Below are 25286 nucleotides of genomic sequence, written 5' to 3' on the forward strand. Positions count from 1 at the left end.
TTCTCAAAAGCAAACAAAAATTTTAAAGATCTCTAATCTAAATGAAGGGATAGAACAATTGCAGATTACATCTAAGCCATTTTATATTGCTAGTAAAAGTACCAAAACCATCTGTTTGAAAATGTTTGAAACAAGTCAGAACTCAATATCAGAGTTTTCCCATACTTTTTACAGACCAAGTACAACTTGGCTAACTACATATAAACATGACTAACCTGGTTTTATATAAATTTAAGTAGAAACAAACTATAAAATAATGTTTAAAATTTGTATTTTAAATTTGGTTACTTATTAACACATTCACATTTTTTTAAGTACTACAAATGTGAATAAAAATTTAACAGAAAGCCTGGTGATCACAAAATGTACTACTATTGCCAAGTTCACATCATTTATATGACAGTAGCAAGGATCCCAATTAGCATCCTTAAAGAAACACACAGCTGACCAGGCACAGTGGCTCATGCCTGTAATCCCAGCACTTTGGAAGGCCGAGAGGAGTGGATCACCTGAGGTCAGGAGTTCAAGACCAGCCTGGCCAACATGGTGAAATCCCGTCTCTTCTAAAAATACAAAAATTAGCAGAGTGTAGTGGTGGGTGCCTGTAATCCCAGCTACTCAGGAGGCCGAGGCGGGAGAATCGCCTGAACCCAGGAGGCAGAGATTGCAGTGATCCGAGATTGCGCCACTGCACTCTGGGCAACACACCAAGATTCCGTCTCAAAAAAATAAAGAAAACAGAAAAGAAACGAGCTCAGGCGCGGTGGCTCACGCCTGTAATCTCAGCACTTTGGGAGGCCGAGGTGGGCAGATCACGAGGTCAGGAGATCGAAACCACTCTGGCTAACGCGGTGAAACCCCATCTCCACTAAAAATACAAAAAACTAGCCAGGCGTGGTGGCAGGCGTCTCTCGTCCCAGCTACTCGGGAGGCTGAGGCAGGAGAATGGTGTGAACCTGGGAGGCGGAGCTTGCAATGAGCCAAGATTGCACCACTGCACTCCAGCCTGGGCAACAGAGTGAGACTCCGTCTCAAAAAAACAGAAACGAAATACGCAGCCACCAGCGTAATTTCTTACTAAAGATAGCTTTTCAACATATACTTTACAAGGACTTTGGGGTAAAAGTTTTCTTACAAGTTCAGATCTTGGCTGGGCGCAGTGGCTCACGCCTGTAATCCCAGCACTTGGGGAGGCTGAGGCAGGTGGATCACGAGGTCAGGAGTTCAAGAGCAGCCTGGCCAACATGGTGAAACCCTGTCTCTACTAAATACACAAAAATTAGCTGGCATGGTGGCGCGCGTCTGTAATCCCAGCTACTCAGGAGGCTGAGGCAGGAGAATTGCTCGAAACTGGAAGGCTGAGGTTGCAGTAAGCTGAGATCACGCCACTGCACTCCAGCCTGGGTGACAGACCAAGACTTCGTTTCAGGAAAAAAAAAAAAAAGTTCAGATCTTTTTACTATGCACGTTAGTTTATCCTAACACTTTTCTCAATTCTTCTAAATGTACTGAATGTTGAGATATATCTTATGGTTAAAATTGATATAGTACAATTCACTAATTTGTACTCAAATTTCTTCTTGAAACTGAAAAGTGGCTGAAACGTGGCTAAATGATGTACCTTCGGAGTTATGTGCAGTTTTCTTGTGTTTTCGGCAATAGACCCTATAAAAAATGAAGAAATCAAAAATTAGTAAACAAACTAAACTCACTTTTCAAGTTAAGAAAATGAGCAGTACACTTCACCCCCATTCACTAGCTGGATTCAAAAAATATTATTAAACTTCCTGTACTATTTCTCTAAGTATTAAATTTCTTATCAAAAACACCCTTTATGATGACAATGAAATGCTTTGAAATGGGAAAAATTTTTACAAAAGCCCAAAGAAAGTATAATTGTCAAAAAAAAAAAAAAAAAACAAACTTAAAGAGAAGCTAAATAATTACATGTAAATTCCTTGTGAAGGTTTCTCTCGTATTTGAGCTTTATCATGCAATGCACAGTGGTAGTGGTATGTCCTGTGACATGTTTTCACATCACAACCAATTGTTGCTCCAGGACAATGGCACAAAGAACACATCTGCAGCAAAATGACAAAATAATATTATTAGTATGTGACTTTCTAAAGCTGTATATCAGATTAGAAGCATATCAATTTCTGTCAAGGAAACAAATTGGTTATTGAAAACTTTTGTAATTAATGCTATTTTTCTTGTTTTCTCTCCTTAGAATAACTGGAATAAAATTCTTCTGGGATATTTTGTTCCCACGTTAAACACCGACAAAATTAACAGAATGTTATTAATGTCTATTATTTCATTATGGTCAAGAGAAAATTTGAAATACTGTAATTCAGGAATGTGAGCTGCATGTAACATTATAAAAGAGAACTTTTTATGCAATCCAGATCTTCCTGGGTATAAGTAACTGGAGAAAATGTCTCATACCAGAAAAAAATGTTTCCCTTAAAATTTCCACTTAATTGCTAGGCACGGTGGCTCATGCCTGTAATCCCAGCACTTTAGGAGGCAGAGGCGAGCAGATCACAAGGTCAGGAGTTCAAGACCAGCCTGGCCAATATGGTGAAACCCCAACTCTACTAAAAATACAAAAAAATCAGCTGGGTGTGGTGGCGCACGTCTGTAACCCCAGCTACTTGGGAGGCTGAAGCAGAAATGCTTGAACCCAGGAGGTGGAGGTTGCAGTGAGCCGAGATCGTGCCACTATACTCCAGCCTGGGCAACAGAGCGAGACTCCGTCTTAAAAAAAAAAAAAAAAAGAAATTCCACTTAATTAATGAGACTCTGTGGGAAAAAAATCTCACATAACTTACTATTTGAAAACCTGGTAAAATCCATTTAAAGTGAGGGAAGGAGAGAGGATAAAAGAATTAGGTAGTGTTTTTAATACCTTGAGCTCTGAGACTATTTTATGATGTCAAGTTGATTATACTGTGAAAATATGCATGGTACTTCAGTTTAATCTATGTCACTTACCTCTTGCATTACGAATTCAGGTAAACATATAACAGATGCTTTCAATGTATTTTATTATACCTTACCTTTTGAATTTAATGGATAATTCATATTGATCAACTAGCTCATACTCTACATTTAGGAAAAAAGTTATCTTTAAAAAGTTATGTAACAATGACTTTCAGTGGTTTTGATTAACATATCATAATGTACTGTACCAAGTGAACTTTTATAATGAGGCCATTTAACTGTAGATGACATGCCCAATAGATTCACAACAAGCTAAATCTAAAAAACTGTTCATTTGTTTCTTGGTTGCTGGACACCTTGTTCTAAAGTGTTCTCATCCCTTTTTTATTAATTTGAACATAAAGAACACTTAGCATTCCTAACTTTTGGATTACTCGGCCTCTAAGCAATATTGGTGTATCAAGAGGCTAATATAAATTCCAATAAAATTTCTTACATTTCTCTAAGCAAGTCACTCACACTCTCATTCAAGCTATTGTTTTAAAAATATTCATATATAAGTCAGAAACAGAAACAGTCTTGCTACAGCTGTTTCCCAGAAAACATGAGGGTCAGTGCCCACTATTGATACAAGAAATACCCCTTTCTTCCTTAAATAAATATAGAAACTTCAAAGTATTACTGTAAAAAGAAATACTATGCCAAATTATCAAGAAGGCAAAGCTTTTGGATGGCTTATAAATTCTTAACGAGGTAGAGCATTTGAACTGTTGCTTAATTACAAAGTTCTATTATATTAAAGAAATTTTAGAAAACACAAAAGAGCACAAAGAAAATTTTTAAATCACTCATACTCACCAAGCAGAGATGCCTCACAGTATTACAATGCTTATGTGAAACTAATTCTATACATACTATTTTGCAATCTATTCTTTTAACGCATCAAACACTATCCCACTTCACTAAGAACTTTAGGGAAAGTAGTTTATCTTGAAACTTACATCTAAAACAGGTTTAGATGGGTACATTTTGAAAAAAAATTATTAAATTCAATTAGCAAGCAAAACTGAAAAGAGAGGTGCCATTTAAAATACTATATTGAGCTCAACATTGACAAGATACAGTTAAGATGGGCACTCTTGTATACAGCTGGAAATTGGTACCTACTCTCTAGAATGCAATTTGCCTGATTCAACAAGGTTTTTTCTAAAATTTGTATTCTCTAAGCCAGTAATTTTACTCTATAAATCTAGTCTAAAAAATAATCAGACTCAAGCAATTAATGTGCAAGCACAATCACTGTAGAATTATTTAGAACAGTCTACAATGTAAAACCACCTATCAACAACTGAAAAACGTTTAGGGCCGGGTGCAGTGGCTCATGCCTGTAATCCCAGCACTTTGGGAGGCTGAGGCAGGCACATCACCTGAAGTTGGGAGTTCGAGACCAGCCTGACCAACACGGAGAAACCCTGTCTCAACTAAAAATACAAAATTAGCCGGGTGTGGTGGTGCATGCCTGTAATCCCAGCTACTCGGGAGGCTGAGGCAGGAGAATCGGTTGAACCCAGAAGGCGAAGGTTGCGGTGAGCCGAGATTGCACCACTGCACTCCAGCCTGGGCAAAAAGAGTGAAAGTCCATCTCAAAAAAAAAAAAAAAGGAAAAAAAAGAAAGAAAGAAAAAGAAAAAGAAAAATGTTTAAATAAATTATACACATGAGAAAATGTTCTACAGCCATTCTTTACAAATAAATTGGAATGGCACAGGAAGATCTATGTGTAATGTTAAGTAAAAAAAATGAGGCAGAATACAAAACTATGTGAATTATGAACCCAACTGTGTTTATAACATAGATTCTTTAAAACAGGTAGAAGTAAAAACAGCAAAATGCTAAGTGGCTATCTCTGGGTGGCTGGTTTTCTTTATAATGCCCTGTATTTTGATTTTTCTACAATGGGCAAAAGTACTTTTATATGCAAAAATATGATTTAAAAAACAAATTAGGAAAACTCCAGTAAATGCTTTCAATACCCATCTCTCAGTCTGGTGAGAATAAGATGGGAACCAAAAACCCAAAATATACCAAAACAGTTTTTGGCTGGTTATAAATTTAAATCTGCCCAAAGTAACTGGTTTTAAGCTGCTATGGTGAAATAAATGCATTTTGCAAATAACTAGTTAACTATAGCAACTCAAGACAGATACTTTTTTTAAAGTTTACTTTACTTTTATAGTCAGTTTCACTCAAGAAAGAGAAGAAAGAGGAAGACATACCAATAAAAAATATTTTCAGAGTGGAAACTTCTTTACAAGCTTAGGAGTTGGAATTTTGCTAAATTAGAATTCACAAGACCTATTTTATGCAGCATTCACATACAAGCAGTCGAATTTCCGGCAAGGTACTAACAAAATAGCAAAAATTATCCATAATAAAACCAAAATACAATGTTTACATTTGCTTGCTTACCTATGAATACAAAAAGGGAAAATTATCTTAGTCTACCATGCTATATTCCAACCTCTAAAATAATCCTTTTTCTCTAAACTCCTACGGGACTTAAGAGATACATATATATATAAACTGTTCATTTTGGCTCTTATCATTTTACTCCATTATATGGCTGATTATCTTTATAAATACATAAATTTTATCAATCAATTCATTCTAGACAGAATTCATTTTTGAAGACTAACACTGTGCCTTACAAAGTAGTGTTCAGTAAGTATGTCACTGCAAACATACTCTATTATTGAAGATTTTAATCTTACGGCATATTTTTTCTCATTCATGTTTCTAATACCTGCAGATTTAACATAATTATCTTCAGCTACTTCTAAAAATATTTAAACATGCTGATCTAGGACTGGGAATGGTGAAATTGGGGAGATCAATCCAGTTGGAGCAGCACAGAATCAGCAGCGGCAAGAATGTTTCAGGGAAAAGATTAGCCCCACTAGAAACAAGGTTGAGAACTAAGATGAGATAAAAAGAAAAATTAAAGGAGCTGAGAAACCAGATAGGTGGCTAGTCCAGTTTAAAAAATGTTATAGGAAATAAAAATAAAACAGAGGTGTTCCCTAGAAAAATGTGAAATAACTGGAAAATGGGGACCCCTCTACCACAAGGCACCTGGTTGGTTATATCCTAATAATGGCTCCAGTATCTCCCTTTACACAAAACATTTGCTCTCCAATTTACCACAGTCCCTACTGGGGCTTCAGCAAAATGACTGTCAGCTGCCATGTACCATCATGCTTACACAGTATCCATGGTTTCCTCAAACGTGGGAAAATGAAAGTTAACCTGACAGAAACGTGTTTTTCAAGAACAATGGAAGATCTCTCCCCCAATCCCCCCAAAAAAGGCCTGCTCCATATATCAAACATTCTGTTGAGGGCTAATTTCCTGCCCCCATCATAGGCATACATGTTAATTTTCAGCTTATCCTGCTTGTATCCTGATTTCAAGTTCTTGATTTAGATAGAGGTGAAAACTTCTTCATTAACAATGATTTTTCTTTTACTCTCCTATTCAGTTTGCTACCTAGTCGACCTAGCAAACCTTAGTAATTAATTACCAGCTTCAAATTAGGGATACTGGAAAAAGAGGCCCTGTCTTATTATAGATATTTGCACGGCATCTCTATAAGCTACACTAACTTAAGGTTAAATTGTGCAACATAAGCAGAGTCTCAAGGAGCTGACCCACTGACGAAAGAGGAACTAAGTCATGCATGAGAGGAGACACAAGGAACTAAATGGACTGAGACTTAGCTAATTTCGGGTAGGAGCCAGAGGCTGGGACATACCTGCTCCTCAGTCAACTTAACTAGGACAGGACTGAAATTCAGTCTGCAAAAAGAAGTCTTAAAGAGCACAAGGAAAAATATTGCTTCCTCAGTAACTACAGGGGAGTAAAATGAAAATGAGATTGCCAACTTCTACAATAGGCTCTTGGGGAAAAGCTGGAACCTAATGGTCAGACAGAGCCATAGGGAACTAAGGGAAGAAAGGCTGCCTGCAACTTAGCTTTTGTCCAGCTTCATCGCCCTATAATATGTCTGTCAGTAACTGACTACCAGTGTATAGATAGACATTCTCACAGCCAAGCAGTCAACTGTTCTCAAGAAACCTGCTCCAAGAAAACTGCTACGAATGCACAGACAAGGCAAAGGAGGGTACAAAAAGAGGTCACATTCTTGAGCCTGTAGGCAAAGAAAAAAAAAATGCCAAAAGCTCTTGGAGTAGGGAACACTGTACCAAGGATATTTTCACAGGAGATATGAGCCAAAAACAAAGTGAGAGCAGCTTACCTTACGCAGGTGCTTGGCTTTTGGTTTTGTTTTTAATAACAGATAATATTACCTCCAATAAATACTAGAAAGTGACAGTACAGTTGGGGCAAGTTTTCAGAGACGCACCCAAAAATGCTCCTTAACTCCAGCTTCATTGCTTTATTTATAGTAATACCTCACATATCCAAATAACTAGACAACAGAGTGGCTCTGAATTATCTGGTTAACTGCTGTTTTAGTTTTCATTTGTTAAATTTATGTGTTAAAAATTCCTTAAAAAGTGCCACTTCATGGGAGGGTGGAATATGAACTTATAACTGTTTGTATGATCCTTTAGTTACTATTTGTTAAAAACAGCATTTTGAAGGAGTTCTCATAAAAACACAAACACTACTTTTAAGGTTTAAATGGAAAGCCAGAAAACAATAGTGAAATCTGAAAGCTGTCAGTCATTGAAGAGTGACAAGTTGCTTGAAAAACAGATTAGGACCTTAAATTCCAGGTACTTCTAAAAAATAGGGCCACTGAAAAGTACTCGTTAAATTTTTACTAGATTTAACAGGCTAAATCTAAGCAGTTACTGAATAGGTTATTTCAGATGTCTTGGAAATGGGAGGGAAATGAACTAAGCCTTAACCTCATCTCCTGACCTTGCTCAGAATATCACACACTCCAACCCTATCCAACTCTCTGCATCATGACTGATGAGGAATATAAATTCTCTTGTTGGAGTTTCTGAAGTTTCTTTTTGTGTATTGAAAGATTCAGACAGACATTTTCTGAGCTCAGATTTTTACGTCCAAGCTTTTCTCGGGTATGGGTTTTTCCAGCTGAGGGTACTCTAAACTGCTATACTGCTTGCTATATTTAGTCTGTGAAGAACACCTCGTCCACATCTATGCTCAAATAAGTACCGAGATAGTCCCCAAAACCAAGAATATGTTTTGTTTATATTATTGGTTTTGGATCTCCTCCATTAGCAAAAATAAATGAGGATTTTATAATGAAATTACTTGACAGTATTCCCAATTGCCAAAAAGTATTAAATGGAGGCAAATAAAAAAATTGTGCATTAAAAAAAATTTATTCAGTAATAGCCAAAGATCCAATTTTCTCCACCACTACACTTCCAAGTTTCTCTTTGACCTTACATTCATTCTCCTTTATCACCTCAAAAGTAAAGCAAAGTTCATTTTAATATAAATGACTGGTAAAATATCTGCATACATTAAAATTAATCTGCATGCCATAATTGGAGCTTTTAAAAAAATTCACATTTATATGAATACATTCACAATGTATGTACACTAAGGTACACAGATGACAATGAGGCCACTGAACAAATCTTCAGGAAGAAAATTTACCTCTTTTCCTCCCTACAGAAGGCATCCTTCTGTGGGCCTAATCCATGGGATTTACAAACTTTATTTGTAAATATTTTTATTTACCTTTTCTTACAATTAAAGTAAAAATATTTTTATTTACAAAAAACTCTGTTTTTTGTAAATAAAAAGTTTAATTAAAACACGGCCACGCTCATTTCTTTGTGTATTGTCTGTGATTTCAACTGAGACTACATAGCTTGCAAAACCTTAAATATTGTCTGGTCCTTTACAGAAAGTTTGCCAACCCCTGACCAAAGGCAATGGTCCGTAACCAGGGCTGTTCATCAAAAATCACCTGGGAGGCCGGGCATGGTGGCTCACGCCTGTAATCCCAGCACTCTGGGAGGCCAAGGCAGGCGGATCATGAGGTCAGGAGATCGAGACCATCCTGGCCAACATGGTGAAACCCCCAACCCTGTCTCTACTAAAAATACAAAAATTAGCTGGGCGTGCTGGTGCGTGCCTGTAATCCCAGTTACTCAGGAGGCTGAGGCAGGAGAATGGCTTGAACCAGGGAGATGGAGGTTGCAGTGAGCCAAGATCACACAACTGCACTCCACCCTGGCGACAGAGTGAGACTCCGTCTAAAAAAAAAAAAAAAAAAAAATCTGGGAAACTTTTTCAAAAGATACCTGTCTGCAGCACAACCCTCACCCCTGCCCCTTTTCTGATTTAGTAGAGTTGGTTAGGTACCACTGCTCTAAGGATTTAGTAGCACCAAGAGTCATCTAGAATCTTCAGCTTCTGTGATTGCAGAAAGCAAAGTGGCAGCATTCTATACAATGTGGGTATTCCATTTTGCCCCTACTGAATGCTAAGTAAGTCACACAATCTACTATAAATAGCACTGGCATTTAATACTTATTTAATATTTTTTGACCACTTCCTCCTCCTTGAAACTCTTCATCTTTGACTTCCATAGCTTCCCTCTCCTGGAGGAACACATTTCAACTCTCATTTTCTATGGAGTCTTCTGACTGCTCATAATTAATTGTGATCCTCTTTCCCAGCTCTCCTGTGTCATTCTTTACATACTTCTAAGGCTAAACCATATTTATTCATGTTTACATTCAAAGTACCTAGCATTGTGCTGGTAGAAAGTGGGCACTCAAGTATTTGATAAACAGATAGGTAAATTCTAAACTCTATATTGTATGGGAACTTGACTAATATAATACCCAAGGAAACAATAAACACAAAACTATACTGAGGGAGCGAAGGCTGAAGAAACATGAAAACTCTCACGTTTGAGGCACACACAGCTCTCTATACTCTCTGGAAAAAAATAACCAACCTGATTTTTCCTTCTAAATTACTCTCCTCCCTTTTCAAACCGCTCAAGTTGCAAACAACACTAAAACACTAATTAACCAAAACAGAGGAATTTTGTGCTACGCCATGACTTCCCTAGTCAATTTATACCTAGCCTGTTATTAAGGCTTCACGCTATTATCCAGCTGAAGCCCTTTCTATCTTCAAAGTCCACCAACGAGTGCCCACTTATTTATTAGAACACTATTGAGCACAAAGAAGACATCAAGCACCATATTAAGAGTTTTCTATGCATTATCCCCATGTCATGCTAGGCTGGGCAAAGAGAATACAGTCTTACTCTCACAGAGTCAACAATACAGTGGAGAAGAAAGGCTTGCACATGTGTATCAAATACAATGCATATTGTGTTATGCTGTATGACAGAAACAAAGTGTGAAGTTTGAGCTGGATCTCAAAAACAGATAGAACTTTTGAGAGGCAGCTAGGAGGAAAAAAGAGCCGCAAGCAGAGGTGAAAATCAGTATGTGCACCGCAACGGGGTCAGAGACAGGATGCCTGGAAAACCCAGAGGAGAGAGAATGAGATAAGGATGGAAAAAGTGGGTTAAGACAAGACTTCTGAATGGCAGGCTGAGGCCTCTGGACATTATATTATATGCAGTAAGAAATCATGAAAGGTTTCCAGTTAGGGAGTGGCATTAGCTTTTAAAAGCAGAGATCAGGTAACTATCAGTAGTATGCTGGAAGGGTGGGAGGAGCAAGACTGGACATAGAGTAGCATTAAGAAAGAAAAGGCAGACATCCCACAAATAGGACTGACATGACTGATATGGAAGAAGGAAGAGTTGATGGTAAAGGATTCAGAAAGAGAATCAGGTTTGAGGAGGGGCGGGTGATGAACTGGTTTAGACAGGTTGAGTTTAACATACCTGCAGGACATCTATGTAGAGTAGACAAATATGCTGCCATCATTATACTTCATTCTTCACAGTGACTATTGTATATCACCTGTCTCCTGAAAAATCCTGCTTTTACCCTTCCCCATCCCTTCCTATCTGAGTTGAAATTCCTCTCTAATGTTGGAAGACCCTGCAATCATCCCACCTTACTCAACTGGGGTGGGTCTCAAAGACCTATTCTGGTATGGCTAACCTATTAATATTTCCTAGACTCATTCCATTTTTTTAACCTTACCAGCTCTAGGAAGCAGTCTGAACTCTCTCAATAGGTAAGACTCCTCCCAGACAGAAGACACCCTGTTCTTTAAAATGCTAAGTACTCCACTGGTACTGAGTAAATAACAAAATGAAGACTATGTGGAAATCGTCTTTTTATTTTCAGAGGCTACAAATATATGTGGAGGGTAATATCACAATATTCTTACATAGGATGTGTATAGGGTTTTTGTCCTAAAAATTAACAAGATATTACTACTTAATAGAACATATTAATAGGAGTCTGCTTATGTCCTAAATTCAGTACTATTTCTATCTTTATTAGAAAACTGCTAAGCTGTAATCATTGTTTCTTTAAATGCGATTTTGGAGTGTAGCTTAAAAGACAGTCTAGCGTAACCTGGTGATTAGGAGTTCTGGCTTGGGAGTCAACTGACCCTGGATTCAAATCCCAGCTCTGCCACTTACTAGCTATAGTCAGGTTACTTAATTCATCTGAGCCTCAATTTCCTCACATGTAAGAGAATACTTCCCTATCTCACAACATGATTATAAGCATTAAAAAGGATGATATAATTAAAAAACTTAGCACAGTCCCTAGCACACGTTAAGTGTCTAACAAATGTTAGCTATTTCTACTACTAGAAAAAGCAGGAAAACTGTTCAGAGGATTTCATAAGACATGAGTAAAATTTAGTTTGAAAAAAGGGAATGTTTAGGAGTGACCTGAAGACAGTCATCAAGTATATGAAGGGTTTTTTAATAAGGAAAAAAAAAAAAAAACCCAAATATTTATTTAATGGAAGGAGACAGATCTAAAATGGCTTTAAATTAAGAGAAATACTTAATTTATACAGAAGGATGAATTTCTCAACTCTGAAGAGTGCTATATTTCTAGTCTTGTTTCAGGTTACTTGCGTAGAATCACAATTTTTTGATATATTTAAGAACAGGGCAAAATTTTCTTTTTTTTTTTTTTAAAGAGAGGACCTCACTCTATCACCCAGGCTAGATGGACACAGTGGCACAATCATAGCTCACCACAGCCTTGAACTCCTGAGATTATGCAATCCTCCCACCTCAGCCTCTTGAGTAGCTAGGTCTACAGGAATACACCACATTTCAAAATTTTTATATTTTTTTGTAGAGATAGGGGTCTCGCTTTGTTGTGGAGGCTGGTCTTCAACTCCTGGCCTCAAGCAATCCTCCCAGTCGGCCTCCCAAAGCACTGGGATTACACGTGTCAGCCAGTCCTCAGGCCAAAGATCTTATCTTGAGTGGCTTGTAAAAAATCTTGCATAGGGGTAAGAAAGGTGAACTAAATGGCCTTCTGAACTCTTTCTCTTCTTGTAATCTGTGATATAATCTGACACTGGTACCAATTAGAATAACAGCTACCTGCAGAGGCAGGCGGATCACCTGAGGTCAGGAGTTTGAGATCGGCCTGCCCAACATGGTGAAACCCTGTCTCTTCTAAAAATACAAAAAATTAGCTGGGCATGGTGGTAGGCGCCTATAATCGCAGCCACTTGGGAGGCTGAGGCAAGGGAATTGCTTGAACCTGGGAGGTGGAGTTGCAGTTAGCTGAGATCATGTTGCACTCCAGCCTGGGCAACAAGAGCGAAACTCCATCAAAAAAAAAAAAAGCTATCCAATGTAGATACCCTTAGTAATCTCACCAGCTAGCTTTATCCAGAAACAGTAAATTCTTCAAATATCCTTCTCTCAAGTATCTCCTTAAACAAATTCAAAAAAGCAGTGATAACTCATAATTTTACTTGGAAATTTGCATTTCTTGGCTAGATGACTGGAGAGTAAGAATAGATGGTACAGATGTGGTATCTCCATATGGCTTCAGTAGAAACTGGAAATCATACTGGAAAAATATATATCTGTCTAAACTGCAAAAACAGGGCATCAAATCATAAAAGCCTTAGTACTCTGGCAAATTTTTCCTGGTCCATCTTGGTGCTATATAATTAAAGATGGTGTCAAGGAGATGAAAATGTTCATGCAGAATGGCTTTCCTCCTTTGATCCTTGTGGCTGACATGAACCTTGGAAAATTGCTTGTGGCAGCAAGAACATAAAAACCATACATACGCACCTCCTGCTCTACTGAGCCCTCTCATCCTCAACTCTGACCCACCTGGCTGCTGATACATACACTTTAATCTCAAGCCCTAGCCTCCTTATCTCTGTTCTTTTCTTTGGGGCAAGCGAGCAACTTTGGAGTCAACACCAGGTACAGACTGAAATTTGTCTTGAAAGCACAGAGGGGTCAGTACTCCAGTTTTCGATGAGTGTTCATGACTTACTTTTCATCTAGAAATCCAGATGAACAGGAGCCAGAGCAAACAGGCTCACAGGCTCACAGGATAAAATGCCTTAAAAAGTCAATTACGGGCCGGGCATGGTGGCGCATGCCTGTAATCCCAGCACTTTGGGAGACCGAGGCGGGTGGATCACCTGAGGTCAGGAGTTCGCGACCAGCCTGACTAACACGGTGAAATCCCGTCTCTACTAAATACATAAAAATTAGCCGGGCATAGTGGCGCATGCCTGTAATCCAAGCTACTTGGGAGGCTGAGACAGAAGCATCGCTTGTACGTAGGAGGTGGAGGTTGCAGTGAGCCAAGATCGTGCCATTGCACTCCAGCCTGGGCAACAAGAGCAAAACTCCGTCTCAAAAAAAAAAAAAAAAAAAAGTCAATCAGGGAAGCTGATTACCTAGTTTATACTAGTTTATATGTAGTTTATCTAGTTACATAAAGCTTTTCACTCTTCCCCCCCCCATTTGATTGACAGCCCTTTTATTGCTTAGACAAATTGACACAGGGAATAGTAGAGAATAAAACTTAAATCTAGAATTTTGGTTACCTGATAGCACATCATGTAAAAATGATATAATGAAACAAGCAAAACTGAAGGCTAAAAGGAGTTTCAAAAATTATTTCAAACCTAAACGTATAAATGTTACACTCCTATCCCCTATATAAGTTGTTTAAACTGTGACATTCTAAGGAAAGGAAATGGAGCAAAAGTTCTTCCCTTCTGCCACTATTCCTCAGTGCTCACGCCTGTAATCCCAGCACTTTGGGAGGCCGAGGCGGAGAGATGGTCTGAAGTCAGTTCAAGACCAGCATGGCCAATGTTGCGACACCCTGTCTCTATTAAAAATAAAAAACATTTTTAAAATTAGCCAGGCATGGTGACACACACCTGTAGTCCCAGCTACTCGGGAGGCTGAGGCAGGAGAATTGCTTGAACACAGTGGAGGTTTCAGTGAGCCAAGATCGCACCACTGCACTCCAGCCTGGGCAACTGAGCAAGACTCCATTCAAAAACAAAAACAAACAAACAAACAAACAAAAACAATAAGTGGTGGCTACTATTTACCAAGTCCTAATCATGTGCCCAGCACCACCTTAAATCCTATATACTTCCTCTTTTAATTCTGGCAATAATTCTGGGAGGCAAGTACTGTCATTATCTATCCCCTTTTGCAGGTGAGGAAAACATGGCCTGAAGAAGTAAATAACTTACTCAGGATCACTTAGCTAGTAAATGACAGAGCTGGGATTCAAACTCAAATCTGTTACTAAAGCTTGTGTTCTCAATTCCCAGTATTGTTCCATTCCCTAGATCGAGGAACAAGTTTCATTATTTATAACACACTACACTTGGGGAAAAAATTATCTCCCTACACTATAACACTAAAAATTAATCAAAATAATTTATAATAGTAAAACCCGTAAAAAGTTCTGATGCTTCAACAAATAGGTCCAAATAAATTAAATCTCCATTGAACTTAGCAATATTGACAGATGTGTGCTGTTGCTTCACATAACACGTAACAGTAGGCATTGCATTTGTTAATAATGTTTCAACATTAGGGACCAAAAGACTATAGGAGCTGTGTCAAGTGACAAAATGCTAACGAGTCAAGATACAGAAATATTTTCCAGGGATATTCGTAATGTCAAGCAATAAATAAAGGGGTAATAAGGTTTACAGCACAATCACTTTCAAGTAAGTATCATTCTTTTTTACATCTGCATTTGTTTTAAGGACTAGGAAATAAAAACATAGTGCTATAGTTCTCAGAAATCAGCACAGTAACATGAAGAAACCTAAAACCATCAAATAAAATTCACATTTAAAAAACAGGGCTTTCTAGGCTGGGCGCGGAGGCTCACGCCTGTTATCCCAGCACTTTGGGAGGCCGAAGTGGGCAAATCACCTAAGGTCTGCAGTTCAAGACCAGCCTGACCAACATGGTGAAACACTGTCTCTACTAAAAATACAAAATTCGCCAGACATGGTGGCGCATGCCTGTAATCCCAGCTGCTTGGGAGGCTGAGGCAGGAGAATCACTTGAACCCAGGAGGCAGAGGTTGCCATGAGCCGAGACTGCGCCACTGCATTCCAGCCTAGGCAACAAGAGTGAAACTGTCTCAAAAAAAAAAGAAAGAAAAAGGAAAAACAAAACAAAACAGAGCTTTCTATTACTATCTACAGTTTTTAGGATGGGGAAGATAAACATTTTCACAGTTAAGGTCTCACTACAACAGAAATGGTCTGACCTCTGAATTCTCATTTGTACTAATACTGATACTAGGATTTGAGACTATCCTAAAGCAAATCTCAAATGTCATCTTTGAACCCATATTTCTTCATATTGCTTTTTATGTAAAACTATTAATAGAAGACTACTTTTCAAAACATATCATTCCTGATCATCAAAATGATAGCCCCCCCCTTCCCATTACCATTTCATCCAAAAACTACCATCTCAGGGTCTTTGTGAAATAAGAGGTTATGCAGTAACTACAAACACAGTTATATGTTTGGCAAAATCTATCTTTTAAAAAATGAAACTGGAGAGCAAAGCTATTAAAGGTACATTTATGGATGTAATTTTAATAAAGGGTTCAAATGAGAAAAATAAAAATAAATCTTCCCACTAATTGTTTCAAAGTAAACCATATGTGTCGTAAGTACCAACTGAGATGACACTACTATTCCAATAGAGCAATGTAATACCTTACTAATATGGTTATTGGTAGTGAAGACTATAGGAACATTACTCTAACGCAGCTTCAGAAAAGCTCCTGTGAAATTCACTGAAAGTTATCCAAAGTCATAAATGTTGTGTTATACAGCTGAACTACAATAAAATACTTCATTCAGCAAGAGCTAACACTTTCCTGTTGAGAGGCTACTGTCATCTTCATTTGTAATGACCATAATAACTTTATGATGGAGATGAAAACATATCAGAATTATGAAAAATAAACTTGAATGAAGACTTTAACACAAAATATACTCGAATTAACCAAACTGCTTGTTTTCTAAGTAAACAGCCTCCAAAAAGATTTTAATTCTCTTTAAAAAGTAAAAAAAAATTGAATAGTATAAATATTGACTCATTCCTTTTTGTCGAGTGGTAAATAAGATAAACCCGGCCTTGGATTTTGCTGGCTCAGAAAAAAAAAAAAAAAAAAAAAGCCTGCAATTTAAAATTATACTCAGTTAATAATGCAATACACTCTAAAATAAGCAATTTCCTCTTTAATGAGTTTAAATAATTTTTATTCTCAAGAGGCAGAAATAACAACTTACCAGCTTCGTGCCTCTTTTAATTTCCTTTTGGACATCTTCAATAGAAAATCCACCAAGACTTTCATTATCAGAGTGTGATGATACCAAAGCAGATGAAAAGAGCTATAAATTACATTTAAAAAAAATTAAGGTTCATATATAAATTAATTACAGTAAAACAGTAAATAAGATGTTAAATTTAAATGGTAATTTTCTAGTAAAAATGGCATAGCATTAGTGATAAACCATTTCTTAAAATTTAACTGAGTTTTCTTTGGTTTTTGTTTTTTTTTTAGTATTCAGGAACATTCATGTGTTATTAAGATTCTCATGAATCGGTTCAAGGTCTCTGTTGTTGCCGGTATACTTACCATGCACTTATGGTGCGCTGCCACCTTCTGGTTTTCAGATATTAGTAACTGTCCACATTCCTTGTCTCTATTTGACTTACAAAAGCCACATTTGCGCTGTCTTGTAGGCCCTTTTTTCTGTTCAACTGAGCTTGACATGATTTTTAAATTGCCTTTAGAATGCCACTTTAAGCCTCAAGAAATGCTACAGAGAATAAGAAGGGCGACAATGTTAATTTTATTTTAAAATCAGTTTATACATATTCATTAGAGCTGTTAAAAATTTGACCTAGGTTTTAATATACACATTTTAAAATATTTATTTAGTATAGACAAATTAAGCCCCTTGAAGCCCCAAGAAATGCTACAGAGAATAAGAAAGGTAACAAAGTTCATTCCGTTTTAAAATCAGTTTATACACATTCAAGTAAGTTGTTTAATGTTTGACCTAGGTTTTAATACATACATTTTTAAACGGTTATTTAGTATACATAAATTAACATTAAAATCTAAGATGCCTGCATAATCAATACAGATAGACAGATAGACAGACAGATAGCTAAATGAAGTTTAGAGTAACTGAGAAAAATCAAACCGCTCCCAAATTGGAGGCTATGTGAAATAACTGACACTATTTCTGTGCGGATAAAAATGTACAATGTATAATATTAAATTATCACCTGCTGGCATAATTAATGTAAAATATTTTTCATGTGTAGCTAGGTGCCCTTTCAAGGAGATAAAGAATTATACCTCTTAAGAACAGGGCAAAAGCTACTAACGAAACTTCAGAATACTCCGTGGGAACAGAATTCTACAACTGAACAATTTCTCAAAGTTCACATATTGATAAAACAATAAAAGTAAAATGAATTTACCTAACTACGACTTTGGTGCACTTTAAAAATTATTTCTGAGTTAAAAAAAAAATCAGGTATATGTCTTTAATAAATTAATTTTTGCTTTTCTATTCCATTTTCAAGTAAATAAAAAGTTAAGCTTCTAACAGTCTATTTAAAAATGCAAACTTTAAGACCCAATTCTTTATAAAACAACCATATTATATGACTGTAAGATTTACTCCAAGCCTGCTTATCAATTAAAGTCACAAACTGATAGTGGTCTTCTAAATGTAGTAACTTCCATACTTAAATTAGTAATACTGTGTAAAGGAAGAAATTTTTTTCTGAATGAGCCTTAAATTTGGTCACATTATAATCATAGGTAGTACAGGATAGTCAAAAAAAAAAGGGAAGGAAAGCTGTAACATGAAAGGTTTCAGATTTAGATCATCAATCTTAATATGGATTCCTCAGAAGAAATTTAAAACCAGTTACTTGATTTGTATAGTTTTCCCAAATCAACAGGACTAAGCAGTTCAAGATCCAGGTTGCCACAACACACATCACAATCAAAAAAAATCTCAAACTTTTGTCTTAAAATTAATTTACTAAATTCTTTCCATTTGTCTATACATTTGAACAGTTTCATAATACTATGTTAAAAAAAATTTTCTAACACTACATTGCAGCTTTCCGAGAAGCATTAGTTCACCAACAAGAACAGTAGCAGCTGTATGCTAGGAAGGTAATATCTACAAACTATTCAGTGCTTTTCAATATAAAATTCAGATACTTAATCAAAATCTAACCTGAAGCTACAAAGAAAACATGTCTTCTCATCCATTTATGTCTAGAATTTTCTTTTTAACACAACTTCAAAGGCCCTGACAGTCTCTGCTTTGATAGGTTTAACAAACTCTTAATGCTATCTATAATTTTAAATATCTCAGTCTTCCAAATGGCAACGGATACTTTACCATAGTACTGTATTCATAGCGCTGGCTATAAACCGTGAAACTGATTGAAAACAGGCAGCAAATACTTTTAGGATTAAAGAAAAAAAAAAAAAAGGACATAACAGAGAAACAAAAGAAACAAAAGGGAAGTGTGTTTGCATTTGCTCAGGCAAGTATGTGTTCGGTTGCTTTATCAAGAATATAGCTGCCCAAATTTTTAGAATCAACTATGCAAAATACCAAAATCCATAAACAGCATCAGAATTTGCTATTATATTTGAGTTCTAAATTAGTTTCTTTACTACTATGCAATGAATAGTAGGCACTCTGAAATCACCATAATAATGTATTCAGCATTACTCCCGGTCATCCTGGCCAGCTGAAAGGATGGCACAGTATAAATCAAATCCCGTACAGACATCTTCAATGTGTAATTTCCATACAATCCTAGCACTGGCTCTAAAACTGGCTTAAGATAAAGAAAATTTCTAGAATGGAAAAAATCACTTCGTATTCTTAAAATTAATTCCGAAATGGCATCCCCAAAATCCTATCTATATTGAATTCTGCCTCTTCCAATTTATAAACAGGCTAATTTCTCATCCTAATTTTGAGAACCTGCTTTTCTAGATATCAAACACCCCAAAATCTAAAAGAGAAAAAAGGTACACTTTATTTTGCATTCAAAAATATTCTAGTGTATTTTTTCTGTAATCAGTTTAAATTTATTTTGTAAAGTAACAAGAGCCACAAAAAAAGTGCACCAAACCAATTAAAAACTTTCCCCAATGTGAAATTACTAAATGGATTTTTCCACTAAAATTCAAATAATACATCTGTGCATATCTTGGTAATTTTTTTAGTCTCCTTGTAAAACATGAAGTGGAGAACATCATGGAAACAATGACTCCTAGCAAAAAATGTCTTTATCATAAAAGTACAGATTTTTATCTAATGTTGTCACATTTGTGGTCTCTACTTAAGTAGAATAAGGGCATTCCAAGGACCAATACTAAGGGGTTCATAATGATCCACAGCTATATGGCATTTTAATTTTAGTCTAAAAGGTTTTTCAGGCCATGCGGAGATCAAAGTTTGATGCTTTCACGCAACAATGAAGCCTTTTCTTTAAAAGAAACATCGCATTATGGAAAACACTACAAAGCAGAAAGAGAGAGGCAACAATAACGGCGTGTAATACATAATTTAAATGCCTGGAAAAAAAATAAAAGCTAGATTAGTTAAGCTTAAGCAATCAATGCATTTCTGATTTTCCAAGATGCTGCGAAGCACCAAGGTAGAAATAACCTGAAACATCAGAGAGAGCATTCAAGAACCAACTCCAGAGCTCATTCAATGCCTGGTATCTGAAAAAGCATTTTCACAGAAAAACAAACAAAACAACAAAAACTGCAGTTCCGGAAGATTAAAACATTCCACGCGACAGCAAGTTGAAATATACAAATCAAAATAGATAACAAAAGTGATTCCCCAAAGAAGCAGTATTTCTAAGAGGAAAGTTACAGTGGACAGAAATAAACGAATAAGATATACCGGAAGGGCACCTGAATTTGGTTGCACGATATTATTACATGCTTCGCACTGCTTTTTGCGGTTATTCAAAAGGAAACTAAAGGAATTTTCCAGTTGTTTCAAACCCAAGGGTAGAGAAATAATTTGAACAGTATAAATAAGACCTGACATTACGTAGTAAGGCGATGAAAATAAAAGGTTTTCTAAAAACAAAAGATTTTCTAACTTCCACGCAGAATATCAAAATGAATAGAAATTGGAAAAGAATACCGTGGTGTTCATCCATATAATGAAAGACGGTACACATAAAGTACCGGATCCTCTCCGTTATTTATTCCCCCAATACACACTAGACTCCAAGATCTCCCTCTAATCAAGCGCTAAAGTCACAAAACTATCTTCCTCTAAAACACTTCAGCAGGTTCCTTTCCGTCGTAAAGTCAGGGTCCCCTAAACGTCCTTTTCCAATCCTCCCGAATCCAGGAAAATATCATCCTACCACTTTCTTTATGCCCCCTCCCCCAAGAGTTAGCCCTCTCACAGTCTTCGTTGTAAGCTTCCCCTTATACCCCAGTTTCACCCCTAATTCCCCCCACCCCGGAGTTTTTCCTCATTCCGTAAGGCTAGCTCTTTTGCCATCCTAACAATTCTTCCTCTTACTCTTCCCAAACTGGGAGTCTCCCTCCTTCCCAAATATGTTCTAAGCAATGGCAAAAACTAAAAATTCCCAGTTTTTTCCCTCCTCAAATGTTGCGCCCCCTCCCCCGAAGTCTAGGCGTAAGCCTAACCTCTCCTTCTGCACCTCCAAGGCACTTTCTCAGCAGCCTCTCCGCCAAGCGTCTACAATGAGCGGCGCTTCTGGGGTCCCTGACAATAAAGCGAGACCACCAAGAGTCCCCTTTAACAACGGGCAGGGGCGGCGGCCTGGCCACCGCCATCCTCCTTGTCTTCTCCCGCCGGGCAGAGAATGGGGGGCCCCAGGGTTCCGTGGGGACTCACCGGCAGGGCCCAGAGGCGGACGGCAGGAGAGAAGCGCCAATGAGGGTAAAGAGAAAGAAGTCGGTCTCGGTTCTCCGGCAGTGCCTGAGAGCGGGGCTCTGTCGCCGGAGGTTGTTTCCTTTCATTCGAGGAGAGACGGGCTCGCGGAGCGCCCTTACGTCGCCCCCCTCGCACGCACACGACCCACAGAGCGTTGATACGTCCCGAGCGCGCCGCGGGCCCTGATTGGCCGCAGAGAGGGGGCAGCTGACGCCACAGAGACACAGCGCATGTGCAGAAACCACCCCCTGTACGGCTCGAGGCGGCAGGCCCCGCCTCCTGTTCGCGCGCGGACCTTCTATTCTCCGCTCCGCCGCTCCGCCAAGTGTTTGGGGGCAGGATCCGAGAAGATAAAGAGATTCAAAGATTTCGCTGTGGGTTGGGCGGAGAAGGGGCAGGGTTGGGACTGGAAACCGTTGGACAGGGGCCCTGGGTAACCAGTTCACAACAGTGATTCACGTAGACAGGCCTTATCCCTTGCACTTGTTCACCGAGGCCTTTTCACATCCATTATTTCATTGTACTCTCGTGGCATCTCTTTCAGGTCCTCCGTTCATTTTATTGCCAGGAAAGACTGAGAAGCTCGTAGTCGAGTCAGCCTGCCAGCATTTCAATCCTTGGGCGAATCGTTTTAACCTTTACACCTTTTTTTTTTTTTTTTTTTGGTCTTTAAAATGGTGATAAAAATAGTGCCTCACGGATTTGTGGTAAGGAAGAAATGAAATAATGCAAATAAAGCGTGTTATTAGCATCCCTGGCATATAACAGACTCTCCATAAATGCTGGGATTATCATAATCAGAAATGATAAGGTGATTTTCTTTGTAATCTACACATGTAAACCAGACACCTAGACGAGTGCTTTCCTCTTTGGTGTATTGGAGCCATGCTTGGGTTTGAACTCCAGCTCCGCCACTTGTAGCTGTATGACCTTGATTGCTTTGTATTACCTCTCAGTCCCTCAGTTTCATCCTGTCCAAAATGGAGATCATAATGGTATTTGTCTCAAAAGGTAGTTGTGAGAAATGAGATAATACATGTAAATCACACAGAATAATGCCTAGGCATATAGTATGTCCTATGTAAGGGTTAGCTTTTTTTATTTGCTATGGGCTTCACAGACTTTAACAACAACAACAACAACAACAAAAAGCCTTAACAAACTAGTGAAATTTTAAAGATGCTCTTCGAGAGCCATTTTTCCTGTAGTGGGGGTGGATTTCCACTGTTTTGATCCAGTGCTGTTTCTATGCTGTTTCGTCAATCTTTTTACTTTTCTCTGCAATGTCAACTTTAAAGTGTAATTTCCCAAGCAAACAGTGATCATGGTGGTGTGACGTTGAACTCTTCAAATAGGTACCTATTAAGGGTGGACAAATCAGCCATTTAGCTGCAAGGAACCCTTAGCCCTTTTACCCAAGGCCCTATGCTGTGAAAGGGAGTGGCTAAAGATTTGCATAAGAAGATCCAGAATGTGTATTCCAAACATTTATGGTGTACAAGAAGACAGGTTTCCCAGCATCATTTTCTACCAGCTTTACACACTTACTGATACCAGGATGAGACTGACAAAATATAATGCCTAGGCAGTATGCCATCTTTTTAAGTCCCCGCCCCAAATCCCCACATTTTGCTATCTTTTATTCATTATTCATTATTTCATCCATGCATTCATTTCAACAAACTTTGATTCAATAAGCACTTGCAAAACTACTAAGTTCCAAACACAATGGAGACCTAGATCAATACAACTCAAACCCTGCCCTTGAGTTCATGGTCAAAAAGAAGAGACAGCAAGCAGACATATACAGTATGATGTGATAAATGCTATATTAGAGACGTGTGGCCGGTACGGACATCTTCTGCCTATTATGTACAAAGCACTATGCTGAGGTAGGACACAATAGTAACTAAGACACAGCGCTTGCCTTCAATTGTTTACAGTCTACCAAGAAAAAGATAAATAGTTACAATAGGAGATAAACTGCACTAAGTGCCTTAAAAGGTGGAAAGGAAGTGCAGAGAGAGTTCAGGAGAGGGAGATTATCAATGACTCTAGTTACTTCCAGGCCCCAAGTCTGGTAGCCAGTCCCAATTAGCATGACTGATAGATGCAGCCTGTTATTTCAAGGTCTACAGAAAGGAATCGGATTGTGATAACATGCCCTTAATGCCTGGGGATATAGCGTGAGATCTAGTCATCTCTTACTGATTCACCAATACACTCTTACCAACACTCTTCCAGTTTTTTTCTTCAGGCTCAAGATCTCACTTTTTCCCCATATTCTCAGCAAAGGTATTAACTTCATGACTTATTTAGCAAAGGGCCATCTGAGCTAAGCTACTTTATCTTATACACCTACCCTCTCATGCTGCCTTCAAGACTCAGAGAAAGAGCTGTCCCGCTTGCTTTCTAAAGCTTTTCAAAGCTGTGCTTTTAATTACATCTTTTCCATGCTCTGGAGAATCTGATTCCCTACTTATTACCTGCTCCAGCAGCATCTACTGCCCTGCTCTCATTTGCCTTCAATCTATGGGATTCATCTCCTTTCACTGCCAGACTGCAATTGCTCCTTTGCCTCCAATTGCTCTCCAGTCATTCATTCAGCAGGCATTTACACACATCTTCTGTATGCCAGGTATTATGCCAGACCCTGGAGATTTGAAAAGGAACAAGATATGGCTTCTTATCAAAACACCAAATTGTATACATTAAATATGTACAATTCTTATTTGTCCATTAGATCTCAATAAAGCTGGTGGGGGGGGGGAAACAGATGAAAAAAAAAAGGGGACACAGCTTCTGCCTTCAATAAATTCTCAGTCTAATAAGGAAGAAAAACAGGTGAACAGAATTTTAGTATAATAGGTGAACTGCTATAATAGAATTATCTACCACGGGGATTGGTGGACTCAGTCCAAGAAATACATCACTGGGAGGCAATGTTTTTAGTTGGGTCTTGAAGGACAGGTCAGGGCCTAGAAAAGTCTATATTTTACATCACAACTTTACAAAAAATATACTCCAAGGCCACAGTTGATCTTTTTGCCAAATCCAACAGCTTTTCTCTACCTTCATTTTTTTTAAAATTGAGACAAGGTCTCACTCTGTAGGTTGGAATGCAGTGGTGTGATCACAGCTCACTGAAGCTTCGACCTCCTGGGCTCAGGTGATCCTCCTACCTCAGCCTCCTGAATAGCTGGGACTAAGGTGCGCAACACCATGCCCAGTTAACTTTTGTACTTTTTTTAGTAGAGATGGGGTTTTGCAATGTTGCCCAGGCTGGTCTGTCTTCATTCTTGACATCTCTGTTACATTTGACATTGTTGGCCATCTACTTGTTCTTAAACTTTCACCTTCCTTGGCTCATAACAGCAATGCCCTGACTCTGGCTCTCTGGTCGCTCTTTTTTTTCTTTCATAGGTTTCTCTTCTTCTTACTTTATAATGTTAACATAAGGCTGACTCTTCCCCAGACACAGTCTTAGACCTATTCCAGGTCCAGTAGTTCTTGAACTTTGGAAGTGAGAATTACCTGGAGAGTTTGTTATAAGTGCAGATATTTTGGCACTGCACCCTGGAAATTCTGAAGGTTTGGATCCAAGAATCTGCCTCCTTAAACTACCCAGGTATTCTGATGTAGATCTGTTAAGGACTAAGCATTAAGAAACCCCCCCCTTTTTTTTTTTCTTAAGAATTGAGACAGCCCCTTGACTTTCACTACCCTGTAAACCAATGCTTAGCAACCGCATCTGCTCTGCTTAGATCAGCCCTGCTCTTGACTTCAAATCACGAACTCCAGTACATGCAAATCATCCTCTTCAGCAACTAGGAAGTGACTCCTTTGCCCATTTTCAGTGTTTATATATAAGATACCGCTAGCATTTCT

The 25286-nt window shown here is 38.1% G+C and overlaps 1 protein-coding gene across 3 annotated transcripts in view; it reads right to left on the reverse strand.

Annotated features, from left to right (window-relative positions):
- PHF6 (PHD finger protein 6) overlaps positions 1 to 21544 on the reverse strand; it is a 55277-nt gene extending 33733 nt beyond the window's left edge. For 2 of the 3 annotated variants that reach the window (XM_023198837.1, XM_023198836.1), the window contains exons 1-5: positions 21360 to 21534; positions 17051 to 17234; positions 16701 to 16802; positions 1948 to 2081; positions 1622 to 1665 (exon numbers count right to left, since the gene is read on the reverse strand). In XM_023198837.1, the coding sequence (XP_023054605.1) occupies positions 1622 to 1665; positions 1948 to 2081; positions 16701 to 16802; positions 17051 to 17188 (418 nt within the window). In that variant the 5' untranslated portion in view covers positions 17189 to 17234; positions 21360 to 21534. Of the gene's footprint in view, positions 1 to 1621; positions 1666 to 1947; positions 2082 to 16700; positions 16803 to 17050; positions 17235 to 21359 lie in introns of all 3 variants that reach the window. The other variant, XM_023198838.2, reaches the window with a different exon arrangement.
- Positions 21545 to 25286: the final 3742 nt, after the last annotated feature.

This window comes from Piliocolobus tephrosceles, chromosome 12, assembly GCF_002776525.5.
Source record: "Piliocolobus tephrosceles isolate RC106 chromosome 12, ASM277652v3, whole genome shotgun sequence".
NCBI classification, from domain to species: domain Eukaryota; kingdom Metazoa; phylum Chordata; class Mammalia; order Primates; family Cercopithecidae; genus Piliocolobus; species Piliocolobus tephrosceles.